The sequence below is a fragment of the Neopsephotus bourkii genome, unplaced genomic scaffold, assembly GCF_033783945.1.
Source record: "Neopsephotus bourkii isolate Nb327-2 ecotype Australia unplaced genomic scaffold, CSIRO-AGI_Nbou_v1 NB_53, whole genome shotgun sequence".
Classification (NCBI taxonomy): Eukaryota; Metazoa; Chordata; class Aves; order Psittaciformes; family Psittacidae; genus Neopsephotus; species Neopsephotus bourkii.
The window spans coordinates 5,914,452-5,928,470 of record NW_026900570.1 but is presented as its reverse complement, the minus strand read 5'-3'; the positions used below and the strand labels follow the sequence as shown (position 1 = coordinate 5,928,470).

Genomic DNA, 14,019 nt, shown 5'->3' with positions numbered 1-14,019 from the left:
TGGCCACAGCCTGATTGGGCTTCCTCGCTCCCATTGGCTAGCTCGCCGTTATTCTCTCTTCCTATTGGTCAGTGTCTCTACCTCGCTGTGTTGCAGTTGGCTGCGCCCGTCTGTCACTGTTAAGTCCCTCCCCCTGGGCAGGCCGCCCCGCGGTGGGGCGATGGTGCGATGCGGTGACGTTGGTGTGGTGGGGCGCTGCCATTGGCGGAAGCGGGCTGACGGGCCATGTGGCGCGTGCTGAGCCGGGCCAGAGCCGTGGCCCACCGCGGAGCTGCCGTCCCTCTAGGGTGGTGCGTGTGGGACCGGCACCGAAGGCTCGTGTCCGCAGGCGGCCTGCGCGGGGGGAAGGCCCTGGCTCTGAGGTGACAGTGGGGAGAGAGAGAGAGAGAAGGCGGCTGCTGAGGGACGGGATTGGGCCGAGCAGGAGCGGGGCAGCTGCGGAGGGACGGGGGCCAGGAGAGGAAGGGGACAGCGGAGGCAGAGGGCGGTGGGAGCTGGCTGCAGCGTGGACAGGGGCCGCGAGAGCAGGGTTTGGGGGTGTTTTGGAGAGCCTGGTCAGGGAAGCCTTGTTGCTTAGTTCTTACTGATGGGGGGGAATCCAGTTGTGCACACGACGTGTGGCACTATAAATGTAGCCCAGGGTCAGTGTGCAGGACGAGCATAGGCTGTGAGCTTAGGCGAGGTGAACTCTGTGCTGGGTCAAGCTTGGAGTTGGATTTCCTGCACTACCACCCTCTCAAAGCGCTACATTTGACACAGCTGTTCAGCAGCAGCTGCTGCAGGGCTTTCAGAGAAGTGAAAAAGATCTTGTAAGCACCTATCAAATGTTGTGTGATTTGTATTGTGAATAGGAAGTTTCAGCAATCTAAAAGCATGTAAACCCCCCAAAATATAGTTGGTGCACAATGTCAGAAAACCTAGCCATTTGGTTGTTTCTCCTACTCTGTCCAGAACCTTATGGATGTTGTTAAGTGCTGAGTGACTCCGTGTTCTGTTGTTTTTATTTACAGTAGAACGTGTGCCACCATCACGATGCCTGAGGTAAGCACAGACCACCTGGATGAGCAGCAGGTGCAGCTCTTGGCAGAGATGTGCATCCTGATTGATGAAAATGATAATAAGATTGGAGCGGATACCAAGAAGAACTGCCACTTGAATGAGAACATTGATAAAGGTACGGCTTGATTGAGCCTTCTGCTCAAACAGTTAAGTTGAATGAGTGTTTTTACAAATACAGTCGTGATTACATCAACAGGTTGATCAAACCAGAGCAAGTGCTTCCTCACAACCCCCTCCTCCCCCAGCGTGCAGGATCTAATTTTAAAAGTACTGCAGTGTGGAGGAACACACAATGGGAGGCAGTAGCAAAGGAGAGAAATGTGTCATTGTGGGTATAAGCTGCATATCTTGATAAATACTTCTGAATCCCATTTTGGTGATAAAAATCCTATTATCCTGTTATAAGCTGTTATGGATACCTGATTCTATGTACCTTTTCCTAAAGAATGCCACTGAGTTCTTTTCAAGTAGAAGAGGCTTTGATTTTTAAGTTCTTTCACGCAGAGTTCCGGTTCAAATACTGCTAACAGAAAAGGCTTTTGTTGGTGTCATTCTAATTGATTGTGGATTTTATTTGAGGTTGGTCAGATTCATGAATCTCCCATAGTAGTGTGTGACCTCCTTTTTTGTACTCGGAGAAAACATCTTCCTGATAAGTGAAGAATGGAGCTTTGAGCAGCCTGGTCTAGTGGAAGGTGTCCCTGCCCATGGCAGGGGGTTGGAACTGGGTGAGCTTCAAGGTCCCTTCCAACCCAAACCATTCTGTGATTCTATGAATAACAAACTCAAAAGGGGCAGAAAAAAAGCAAAATTGCACTTAAGTGAGCCTATCTTCCAGTTTACTTTTGCAGTTCATGAAGTGTCTTGAAATTCCATACAGGTTTTCTTAGGAATTTGAGTCATCTCTTTTTGATAATAAATTTTTGGTTAGTGAACCCTCCTTAAAAGCTTGCCCAAACGTGAGTGTTCAGAATGGCAAACTGACCAAGTTTAGAAGAACTCTTCTGTTGCATTGTTGTTCTTGGCACTTCTCTAATTTCATAATGTTTGTATAAGCTGATACAAGCCCCTAAATAATAACTCTGAAGTTTTTTGTCAAATCCTTCATTTTTAACATGAGTTTTTAATGAGATTACTCCAAAATGAGGCTGTTCTAAGCTCTTGAAATGACTCCATATGTTTTTTTTTCTCCTCTGTTAAATAGCTCTCCGTGTTTTGTTTTTCTGTTTTCAGGTTTACTGCACCGAGCTTTCAGTGTTTTCTTATTTAATACAGAAAATAAATTGTTACTGCAGCAGAGGTCAAGTGCAAAAATTACATTTCCAGGTTAGTACTAAAGCACGCTGTATTTAGCAAAATGTTCTATTTAAAAAAATATGCCAGCCTAATCTTACAGTGTAACTCGTTTTTAGGTATTAGAAATTACTGCTTCAGAGGGGATATACTTCTAAATACTCCCTTGTATTGATGTTGAAAGACGTACGTACCTTGTGGATGATGTAAGACAATGAGAACGGTAGCTTATTGCTGTATATGTTCTTGGGAAATGATTGTTCCCTGAAATAGCTGATCCTGTTTATGCAAGCGTGGAGTTTGTGTTGTTTACCTTCTCTGCTGCAAGATTTATTTTGTGGAGCTGCAGGAATTGCTGTGGTAGCTGTGGAGAGTGTTCTCATTCCACTGGTAAAGAAATACATGCAGGTGATAGGTAGCAGAGCCCTGCTGCTTGGAAACAGCTGCATTGTGCTTCAGTGAGATCCACAGACGGTTAGTTGTGTATGTCTTCACCAAGATTTTTTTAACTGTAGAAGAAGCAAGACTGTGTGGCCAGGCAATTTTTGAGCTTCCTGAACCACTACTATTGAATGCAGATGGAGAGACATAAAAATAATGAAAGAAACATAGCTTACATGAGGTGTGTTAGAGGAAGCACAAAGCGGTTTCAGAATTTTGGATGGAAAATGAATTCAGGTGTACCTAACCCTCTCCTGGAAGAGAGATCTTGTTTTCTTTCGTTGACTGCTAGCTACTGAAAATGCTGCAGAGTAGTCTGTAGTAACCTGGCTCTACTTTAGATGCTTTTGAGCTGGACTGGACAGATAAAAGGTTGGCCAATCACAGTTATTCTACATAACTGAAAAGTAATTTTTCATATACTTAAAACAGAATACACAGGATGTGTCCTTTAAACGCAGGTATAAACTGAATATTTACTTCTACTTACAGGCAGCTGCTCTCAAAGCTCTGGGAATATTTCCAGTATTCTGTTGCCTATGAACTCCCCAAAGTAATTTTAATTGTCACTTGCAGGGTAAACAAGACTTTCATAAACGTGCTTTCTAAGTAGGTGCTGTCATGGGTATGAGAATGCACGTCTCCATGTGAATCAAACTAACCTGCAGTGTACTTCTATAGGCAAATTTTGGTGCAAAATAGGTGAAGAAAAATATGAGGTGAAAACACCTTCCTTCCTCTCGCACCCTTCTCTGCAAAAGAGAAACAGTTGTGATGCATTGCTCTACATCTCTGCGGGGGGGGGTGGTGGTTTTGTGTTTTGTTTGGTTTTTGGTTTTGTGTTTGGTTTGGCGTTTTGGTGGCTTTGTTGTTTGTTTCTTTTTTTCGCCAATACTTTGTGTGTCAAAAATGTCCTGATCAAAACTCCTTGCAGATTGTTTTACCAACACTTGCTGCAGTCATCCTCTAAGCCATCCACTGGAACTGGAAGAAAACAATGCCATTGGTGTTCGGAGAGCAGCACAGAGACGACTGAAAGCAGAGTTAGGAATTCCCATGGAGCAGGTAACAGAAGAACGGAGAAACAGGAATTCTTACCAATTTACAGGCTAACTGTATGTGGCAGCCAGGGTCAGCCTGAAACCTAAGAACAGACTGAATTTCAGAGATACGGAGGACTCAGTGAACTTCATCTATGTTCCAGGGTCTCAAAAGTTCATCTCAGTAATTGGTATTTTAGAATATTCCAGTGCTCAGACTGAGCATGAACCAAAAAGTAAATCAGGCTGTGATGAAGGATTGCATTGCTTCATATCTAGCCTGTGTTTTCCAGCTGGGCAGGCCATTCTGCTTGCCCAGGGGAAGGCAATATGACACCCTTCCTCTAGGACAACAGCAGAGTGCTGCTCACTTTTGGTAGGACTGCTGCTCCTGGAGGGCATCACTGTGAACATGCTGCCAAGAGCCATGTACAAGCCCCTCTGCAATCCCAGGCTTCCAATAGGAAGTAGCGTGGCCTTGGCACTCCGTGTTTGTTCCAGCCTGTTTATTTGTACAGCCTGCTTCTTGTACCTTCCTTTCTGGTGGCAGTTCGGGAGCGCACAGAGAGCAGGGTGAAGCTGCCTGAACTATGATCCTGGTCCAAATCTCTTCCCACGTTTTGTAACTTTACAATTGTGCCCTGCAACACAGGAGGAGCAGCGTGCGACTGGGAAACATGATGCAGTGGTGGTCCCCAGAATTAATTACCCAATCTGCCACTTGCCCAGATCCCTGGTAGATGAGGGTGTGCATGGTCTGTCATATGTCTTAGCTTTAGAATGTCTTTCCCTTGGGAGGTAGGGGGTAGGTGCAAGCATTTGTATTCCATTGATGCTTTGCGTCTGGCAGAAGTTATTTAGAACTTCATGTATAGAATCACAGAATGATTAAAGTTGGAAAGGACCTCAAGATCATCTGGTTCCAACCCCCCTGCCAGTAATTCTTTGTGAAGTACATTGCAGTTGTACACCTGGGGGAAAAACAGTGTTTAAGGAAGCAGGTAACAGCTGGGAGTTCTACTGCCATGCCTGGCACTGCAAGTGTTCCAGTTTGGCACTGGCTCTGACAAGTGTTTTGGCTGCAGGTGACTCCAGAAGAAATCCAGTACCTGACACGGATTCACTACAAGGCCAAGTCCGATGGGATCTGGGGAGAACATGAGATAGACTACATCTTATTTGTACAGAAGGATGTGACACTGAATCCCGACCCTAATGAGATCCAAAGCCACTGCTACGTGACACAGAAGGAACTGAAACAGCTCTTGGACAAAGCTTCCAGGGATGAAGTTAAGATTACTCCATGGTTTAAACTTATTGCAGAGACCTTTCTTTTTAAGTGGTGGGATAACTTGCATAACTTGAACAAATTCATTGATCACGAGAAAATACACCGAATGTAAGTAACTGGGGAAAAGGATGCTGAAGGCTGGCAGTGATGTGCTGTCTCACTGACACGATGGTAGCTCATGACTCAAGTTTACTGACTGCAGAAAACTTGGAGCATGTTTAGTAATGTGTTCTCATATGGAGATGTTTATAGCCAGTGTGGTTTTTTTTTCCTGTCTTCACCTTTTGGCCCCCAGCCCTGTTTCTCTTGGGAGAGTTACCCTTGATCTCATGTAAAATGGGTAGTGGCAACATAAGAAACATCTGGGCTCATTCTTCTCCACTACCTGGTGTGATACAGAAGATCCTCAGCCCAAGTGTGCCCACTTCGCTCTTGCTCCCTTGCACAACTCCACACCCTGTCCCGCTCCTCCAGTGGGCCTGTCCCCTATGCAGCAGCAGTGACACATGGATGCAAGCTCTGCACTGATGCTGAGCAGATAGGTTGCCTGAAGAAAAACCCAATTAATGCAAAGTAATCAGGATGACTTTAATTGCAGAAAGCAGATCTCTTCAGCTAGTGTACTCTATAATTAACTGAGCACATAAAAGCTTAAGTAATTGGACTGTCTGTGTGGACAGTTTCACTTTGAAGTGCTGCAATATATGTCATAGCTTTAGATAATAACCCAAACAACCCCTCTGCTCCAGTGTTGGGGCTTTTTTCCCCACCAACCTTTTCTGGTCAGTTGATGGCTAGATACTGGACATGCCTTAAAAAAAAAGAGGAGGGGTGTTAATTGTAGCACACACAAACGGTACTTGTCTAACACAGGAATTAAATGGCTTTTCTCCAACTTGCAGAAAACAAAGGCATCCTGATAGAAGGGTTTTTTTCACACAGCATCTACTGTAATGGTCATTTCCAGACAGCTCAAACTCCTTATACTCCAAAATTCAAGATTAACTACTTGTGGGCTTGCATTTTGATTTTGGTCTTGATCCCTACTTGCGTCTTGATTTTGGTTCATCAGAAGTTGCACCACAGTGCAAGAGCTAATCTTTTTTGATCTTGATGTCAAGGCTTTGTAAAGTAAAAGGCTTTATAAAGTAAGACAAATAATGTAGGGTGTCTCGAGTTAATGATTCTTGGGCTTTGTGGTTTATTTATCAATTGTGAGGTCTTCTGTTAGTGGATAGCTCAACATACATCTCCGAAGTTAACTTCTCCCAGAGGTGTCTTGCTGGAACAGCATGCCTTTCATACCATTTCTTGCTGTGTGTAAAACAGTTGTAACCAGTCTGTGTTTGGTTTCAATGTAAAACTCCTTTTTCCCAGAGGTTAACATGCTCTTTCATGTCCCAGTTCTGACTGCAGCACTGAAGCTTCCCATGTGCCAGCATCTCCCAGGGTTCAACACTTAGAGGTTTTTGTTAGAGCAAAGGTTGTTGTATGTTTATCTGACCTGATGTAGTCTTGAAAATAATAGTGGGTGAGGGAACAGTGATGCAGTATAACCACTCAATTATTCAGTGCAATCAGCCACATTGCCCAAGTAATGCATTACAGTACTTTTCAAATACTTAAAATACTTTTAAAATAAAATATTATCTTAAAGACTGTAATTAAAATACCTGAGATAAACCCTGGACTGTTGTTTTCTTTCCGAACTCTTCTTACCTTGTTGTATTTTAATAGTGACAATAATAACTTAAGGGTTCTTGCTGTTTTGAACATTCCATTTCACTGGATTCCCATTTAATCTTTAAATCTCTGCATTTTAAGTGTAGTGTTCAGGAAGCATATTTATAATACATAACTTTACTAACCTCTGGGTAATTCCTACCTTGTTCTTGACCAACCAGTGGCAAAAAGGGAATATTTCATTTTTGTCAGTCTTCTGCCTTGAACACATAAAGCATTCTGCAAGATCAAGGTACGAGCTCTCTGAGCTTCAGGTTATCTAAGCTACTAACAACAGAGCCATGTATTTTTTAAACACTGTGATACTAGAAGGGAAAAGAGGACTAGAAATCAGTATTCACAGACAAGAGTTTTTATTTAGAATTCAGAAGACTCCTTTATCTTCTCTGTGTTTTACCAGATTTTCTCTTTCCAGCCAGCAGATGTTTTGGCCTCAAGTTAAATATGTGTCTGTCTGCCTCCCCTTTCCTGCCCAGGCGATTCATCTTCTTTTGAGCTTTCTTTGCCATGATCTTGACCTTCTTCACCATCTATTTAAAAACAAACAAACATTCCTCAATAACTCAGGTGACCATCTTTACCTTCTAAAAACCACTAATCTAGCTGATTTTAACAAGGAAATGAACTAACATACTCTATGACAGGCTTGATGCAAATGATGCTAATCCTCCTTAGCAGAACTGTTCTTTTTCCAGTACTCCAATGCTATGATCGCACTATCTCTAGAATCCCTAACTTACTGAAGGAGGAACTCCACAGTTTGTAGATCTCTTCCTTCGTATGTGCATTTGAGACAAAAATTTACAATGTACTTCCTTAGTCTGTAGTATTTGTAAGAATGAACAAGGCACTTTTGAGGTATGGAGTTCAAATGAACTGAAGATGAATACTGGACAAACAGAACCAGCCAGTGTGATGGTTCCCAGAAGCTGCTTTAAGTACAATCAAGCTGATTTATTATACAGACATATAATGGTTAGTGTTGAAAAGGACATTAAAGCTCATCCAGTTCCAACCCCCCTGCCATGGGCAGGGACACCTCATAGCGAACCAAGATGGGGCAGCCACAGCTTCTCACTACTAGTGAGAAGGTGCCAGTGCCTCACCACCATCATTGTGAAGACTTTCTTCCTAATATCTAATGTTAATATCCCCTCTCCCAGTTAACAGCCATTCACCCTTGTCCTATCACTACATGTCCTTGTAAAAAGTCCCTCTCAAGATTTCTTGTTGGACCCTTAAGGCACTGGAAGCTGCTCTGAGCCTTCTCCAGGCTGAACAAGCCCAGCTCTCTCAGCCTGCCTCCACAGCAGAGGTACTACTCCAGCCCTCTGAGCGTCTTTATGGTTTCCTCTGGACTTGCTCCTACAGGTCCACATCCCTCTTGTGTTGGGGGGCCCAACAATTAGTTTGCTAAGATTTAATTTCTGTAAAGGTAAATAACTTTAACAAACCTTTTCATCACGAAGACCAGAAACATCCCGTGGTGTGCGAGAGGAGCTGCGACTGCGTGCCACAGATTTAGGAGTTTCAGACTCATCACGTTTACGTTTCCTTGTAGTACTACGGGACCTTCTCACATAATGGGCCTGAAATTCAAAACATCACTTTAATCACAAAACTCAGAAACAATTGTCCCAGACATGCTCCACTTCCATACAAAAAACCAGGAAGTGGACTGCTGTGATACATTATATTGGTTATTCCATAGTGACATGAAGACCCTGTCAACTGTTGGTCACTGCCTTTCTGCACTCCAGTACAATACAAAACTTGGTAAGTATCAGCATACTCTTTTCACAGTTACTTCAGTTCTGACTTCTTTTCCAAGTAGATTTGTGCATAACGATAAAGAGACACACACAAATTAACGGATAGCAATAGTGAAGCAATTCTGCAACAGCAAAGCAGCAATGAAGAAACCTTCCGTGATTAGTGTCCTGTTTACAGGACAAAGGCCTAAAGAATTTCAGACATGAAGATTTACCATACTACAGCATAAGTATTAAATTCCTTCTCACTGACAGCGCTCTTAAATCAACATGGCACATCGGCTCAGAGCAGTGCAAATGCTTCCTTCAGATGTGTAATGTTGACACTCCTTGGTTCCTTAATACTGCTGGATTTGCTGTACAAAATGCATTTTTTAAAGATTGCTGATAAAATGAAATGTCTCCCACAGGCAAATCTGTGTTTGAAGCTGCCTTTCATCTAGAGAGGCCAGCTGCCCTCAAAAACTTCAGTTACAACTCACAGAATTCATGAACTGTAAAAAGATAAGCTTGATCTGTCATTACTACTATTTCAGACATAGCAGTGACTCGTCCAACAAAGCACACTGGAAAATAAAGTGTCTTTAGCCAAATCCTGTTTCAATCCTACACAAACTCCAACAGTCCTAATAGAAAGCAGTGTGTATATAGATATATATGTGTGTGATTAGCGATAAATGGTGTCTTTTCAGCCTACCCAACGTATTTTGATCACGTCACTCAAAATTCCAGTACTGCCTTGTCTGGGTTTCCTATTTTCTCCTTAATAGATCCTACCTCTCACCTGTGCTAACTGTAATAGGCATGCTCAGAGAAATCCAGTGTGTAACGAAACTGATCTCCTTTAGATAAGCATTGTGTTTAAGTAGCAAAAACTTACATCATCTTTGTTAGTCATGTCGAGTCCAAGATCTGTCATTTCCTTCTCTAGCACCTTCCGCTGGACCTGTAAAAAGACAGGCAAGAGAACATGTTTCTTTCCAGGAAGTATGGTTCTATCTTGTTTCTTGTCTTAATATACCACCATAAGCCCATTATACTGACCACACATTTATTCCTTTGGTACATCCCACAGGCAGATGATGAAAGTCGTAACTCCCTATTTCATCTACTGCAACTAAATTCTCTTCACCTGTAAATCCCCTTCGCAGGCCTGCAATGTCCCAGCATTCCCTAAAAGATCTTTCTAATAGTTTGCCTTTTTGGGGGGAAGGTGACCAAGAGCAGTCACTTCAGTCAGAAATGTCTCCTCCCCTCCTGAAAGACACACTGCAGGGAAGGTAAGAAATACTGGGTGCCAAATCAGCTGGATACCTTTTCTCAAGATGTCTTGTTGTCAGTTATTATTTGTAACCGCCCTGGGCTGCTCACAAGAGCTTTTCCTAATGGTATGAATTTAAAATAATAATAACAATATATGATGCGACCCAATCAGATGAGCTGAATTATATTCTTCAGAACTTTTTCTGCAATACATATGTGGAATTTTACATGAGACACACTTGTGTGACCCAAACCAAGAAGGGCTACTGTCACTCATCTGGTTTGGCCTCCACAATCAAGCAGTGGCCAGAACCCTTGGGAGGGCAGCAGGAAGCAAACAGCGAGTGAAGGGGGCAAACATGGGAAAGCTTGACAGCTGTACTACCCGATATTCTTGTATGTTCCTTTAAAGTTATTAAACATCATCAAGACTTTGATAGCATGTTCTCTACTCACCTTTTTAGCTGTTCTAGGCATCCTTGGACCTCGAGTATCTTTCTCCTTTGACTGCAGGATTTTCAGTTTCTTCTTTTCTCGGATCTGTTGTGCCAACTGCCGGATTTCCATCATCTCTTCATCTTCACTTTCTGGTTCACTGTCATATTCTCCAGCAGCTTCTCTCAGCTCTTCCTCTTTCTCCAATTCTTCCAGTTTCTTATATTTTGAAGAGATGAAATGAAAATCAAGATGCTCATCAAATCCTTGATTTACAATCCAAAATGTGACATTTTTGTGTGGCCCAGAGCCATGACAGCATGCAGACCCTTCAAGGAAGGAGCTAACACTCCTTAACAGACCCCCTCCAGCCACACTTAACGCAGCTGGTGATACAGCTTACTGTGAACCTGTGGGGCATACAACTATGCAGACTTATTTGATCACATTCCATTACAGTCTGGTTGTATTTGTGTGACGGCCCCAAAGCTGCCCGCTGTGTGAATGCAGATGTGCTATCCTGTGAACTGTGCTGTTTCTGGAAACACATTCTGAAAAAACCTTCTATTTCTACATTTAGCATGAGCCAGAAATTCAGATGAACACAACTGCAAAACTGGCAAGCACCAGGGTGTGCACTTGCTGCTTCTCCTCAACAACCAGCAGCAGGTAAGAACATATAATTATTAAATAAAAACGTTATAAATTAAGAATTCAGTCCATTTTCTTTAACATCATGTTCTAGCAGACATAAATTTGATGGGTCAATTTCCTACTATTAATAATACATAAAAGTTGATAGCTACATTCCTTCTGGCTGTAGTCAAAAGAATGAAGAATTGTAACTTCACCTGCAAACCTCACATTTTGGGATGGAGAACATCATCATCATTCTGACAAGGTAATCTGTACTTTATAATTCAGAAAACAGTATCTTTTCCCATTACAAGTGCAAACAATGTAAAAGAAATTGTTCTTGTGACAGTTTTTAATCTACATATACAGTAATTTATATTAAGCAAACAAAGGGATAAAAAGGCAAGAAAAATGTAAAAAGAATAATGGAAAACTCACTCTCATTATGTCCGGATCAATGTAGTCAAGTATATTATGCCCTTCCCAGATCTCTGGTATCTTATCGTATTTTTCAGATGAATTCATTAAGTCCCAGTATTCTTAAAAATGTAACAAAAATTAATACAGAGAAAAAAAAAATTGAATCATTCAATGACAGAAAACACTCAGATCAAAATTTTAAAAAGTGCCATATCCCTAAGCTAAGTGGCAAGAATTTGGTTACATCTCTGACACATTCACAAAACTTCTGATCTCCTTCCTACCATCAAATACTGTTCAATAATGACATGATCCGCTACCAAGCCATAATAAACAACAGATATCCAGCTGAAACACAATACATGCTGTCTCTCCCATACTGATACTTTCTCAACAAAGACAGCATCAAGAATTAATGAGGTAGGACAGCATAAAACGGAAGGGAAAACCCAACTGAATCATCAGTCCAGCCATTATATGTCTGTGACGCTAAAATGGGAAACATCCGAGCAACATTACGACAAGCAAAAGTCACTGCAAATGACAGTTCTGGAAGAGAACTAAAAAGTACAATATTCAATAAAATGGTGGCCTACTTAGTTGGAAGGAGGCAGATTTAAGTATTCTCCCTTATGACTGAAACAGCCAACATTTACTGTTTAATAGTAATACTGACTCTGATATAGTACTTACTCTGAAGATCCAAAATATAATCATCTCCCATTTCAAGTTCAATATCTCTCTCCTGCAAAGACATACATAGCTTTATGTACCATTAATTTAAAATCTATGGGCTAATATACCAGATTCTAAACCCATCTGCCGATTTCCCAATGAAGAGATGCCACTTACCAGTTTCCTCCTGGGTGTGTCTACTTCCATACGTTTCTTACGTGCCACTGCGCCCTCAGGTATAAAGGGCAGCCGCTCCTGAATTGAATGATCCACCCCAACAGAAAAGAGAAAAAAAAGTTTAAATCAGTTTTTTTATAATGCTATAAATCACCATTGCAGAGTACTGAATTTCCAAAGAGTACCATATCCCAACAGCAAAGGCAGTTAAAAAATAAGCAATTTCACCGTATTAATCTGTTCACATGTTAAGACGCGGCCTACCTTGTTATCTCTTTTGGTTGGCATGGCCAAGTGTAATCTATTCAGTACTTCATTCACTTTATTTCCTTTCATTTTAGTATCAACACGGTAAGCCAACAGTCTGTCACAGGCCTGAAAGTGCAACATGGCAACATTAGGTAAGTAATGAAGCCTTCCTGATACAACAAATGACACAGGAGGCTTTCAGGCACAAGCATCTAGCTTCACATCTCATCTCCAGTCTAATCTCTTGTCTCTCAAGAAAGCACTGAATTATTTCATATGAGAAGTATAATGGGAAAATACATATGATCCTTTTTCTCATAATGACTTGACAATAAGTAACAGGATTTGGCAACAAAAAAACCCACATTTAAAAAAAACTTATGGTTTGTATTAAGACACATTTTTCCATTTGCAGCCAAGTCCACTGAGGCTCAACAGCCTACAAAGGAGAACATGCTAAAAGTTTATCACTACAATCCCTCAGTTTAACTGAGATGAAATTCATGAGACAAAATGTCAACTATTCATCTGGAATGAAACTGAGCAAAGAGAGACCTACCTCTGTTTTAACCTGGATTACACCTTCTTCTGTTAGAGTGCTTGTCTCTATCACGGATAATCCTTCTGCTTCAAAAGCTTCAAATATTTTCTAAAATAGAAAAGTTATCAAAGAATGACATTCTGCCCATTTCTTAATATACCAATCTATTAAGAACAGGAATCTTAATCCAGTATCAGTACACGCAACTTACTATTTTATCAGAATGTGTTTCTAAAAAGGCGCCAGAAACTTTACAACTCCAGTTCTATATTTAATCTGTTTCTTCTTTTATAAGCATGTCTGTTACTTCTTTTATAAGCAAGTAACTATCTAAAAGCACCTATAAATTACTCACAGGGAAAAAAAAAACAAAACAAAACAAAACAAAAGAAACACAAATTCTGCGTGTCCCCGAACCTGTACATACAAATGAACTAACTCTGCCTGTACAAAGAGTGTTGCTCAGTGGGAGCTTCTACTGCAACTGCTGAGCAACACCTCTCGAATCCAATGCTCACTGCCTCTGAACTCTTACTGAAGTTATTACTGAACAAGTCTGTTGAGTTTGGTTTGGTTTTTTTCACTTCCAACTACAGTAGCAACTCTTAAGTTCTCACAGCATCAGAGATTTCTGAAACTATTAAGGACTTGTTTCTTGTTTGGCATTTACAATATTAAGGCAATGATATACATTAAACAGGTCTTAAAAAGATATAGGTCAAGACCTGGAAAGCTACTTTCCATTGCACTACAAGCAGTTAGATAAAGAAATGGTCATATAAAAGGTTTTGCCCAACACAAATGATAGTTGTGCATGACAGTTGTACACCATATTTTTGTAAAGAGAGAAAGGTGGGAGTAGTTGTCTAACCTGACTCTCTTGAGGAAGTTCTGAAATCCTCTTCACATCACATTTGTTTGCAACAATTATAAGTGGCTAATAAAAAGAAATAAAAGAAAAATAATTCAAGTTATCATGTTATA

The 14,019-nt window shown here is 41.3% G+C and overlaps 2 protein-coding genes across 5 annotated transcripts in view; one reads left to right on the top strand and one right to left on the bottom strand.

Moving 5' to 3' along the window:
- The first annotated feature begins 291 nt into the window (after positions 1 to 291).
- On the top strand, positions 292 to 5,786 carry IDI1 (isopentenyl-diphosphate delta isomerase 1). Of its 3 annotated transcripts, none has more exons than XM_061349759.1 (5): positions 292 to 362; positions 1,011 to 1,174; positions 2,293 to 2,385; positions 3,728 to 3,858; positions 4,919 to 5,786. In XM_061349759.1, the coding sequence occupies exons 2-5, from the start codon at positions 1,033 to 1,035 to the stop codon at positions 5,234 to 5,236; spliced, it is 684 nt and encodes a 227-aa protein (XP_061205743.1). In that variant the 5' UTR covers positions 292 to 362; positions 1,011 to 1,032; the 3' UTR covers positions 5,237 to 5,786. The 3 variants fall into 3 exon arrangements, with proteins under 3 accessions (XP_061205743.1, XP_061205752.1, XP_061205760.1); XM_061349768.1 differs by having other exon boundaries at positions 299 to 362; positions 1,014 to 1,174; XM_061349776.1 differs by lacking the exon at positions 292 to 362 and adding an exon at positions 478 to 487 and having other exon boundaries at positions 1,014 to 1,174.
- A 1,422-nt stretch (positions 5,787 to 7,208) lies between these two features.
- Positions 7,209 to 14,019, bottom strand: part of GTPBP4 (GTP binding protein 4) — a 60,585-nt gene continuing 53,774 nt past the window's right edge. For both annotated transcript variants that reach the window (XM_061349659.1, XM_061349669.1), the window contains 10 exons: positions 13,907 to 13,972; positions 13,054 to 13,143; positions 12,510 to 12,620; positions 12,246 to 12,323; positions 12,087 to 12,138; positions 11,412 to 11,512; positions 10,359 to 10,556; positions 9,520 to 9,585; positions 8,322 to 8,456; positions 7,209 to 7,397 (listed from right to left, as the gene is read on the bottom strand). In XM_061349659.1, the coding sequence (XP_061205643.1) occupies positions 7,245 to 7,397; positions 8,322 to 8,456; positions 9,520 to 9,585; positions 10,359 to 10,556; positions 11,412 to 11,512; positions 12,087 to 12,138; positions 12,246 to 12,323; positions 12,510 to 12,620; positions 13,054 to 13,143; positions 13,907 to 13,972 (1,050 nt within the window). In that variant the 3' untranslated portion in view covers positions 7,209 to 7,244. The remainder of the gene's footprint in view (positions 7,398 to 8,321; positions 8,457 to 9,519; positions 9,586 to 10,358; positions 10,557 to 11,411; positions 11,513 to 12,086; positions 12,139 to 12,245; positions 12,324 to 12,509; positions 12,621 to 13,053; positions 13,144 to 13,906; positions 13,973 to 14,019) is intronic.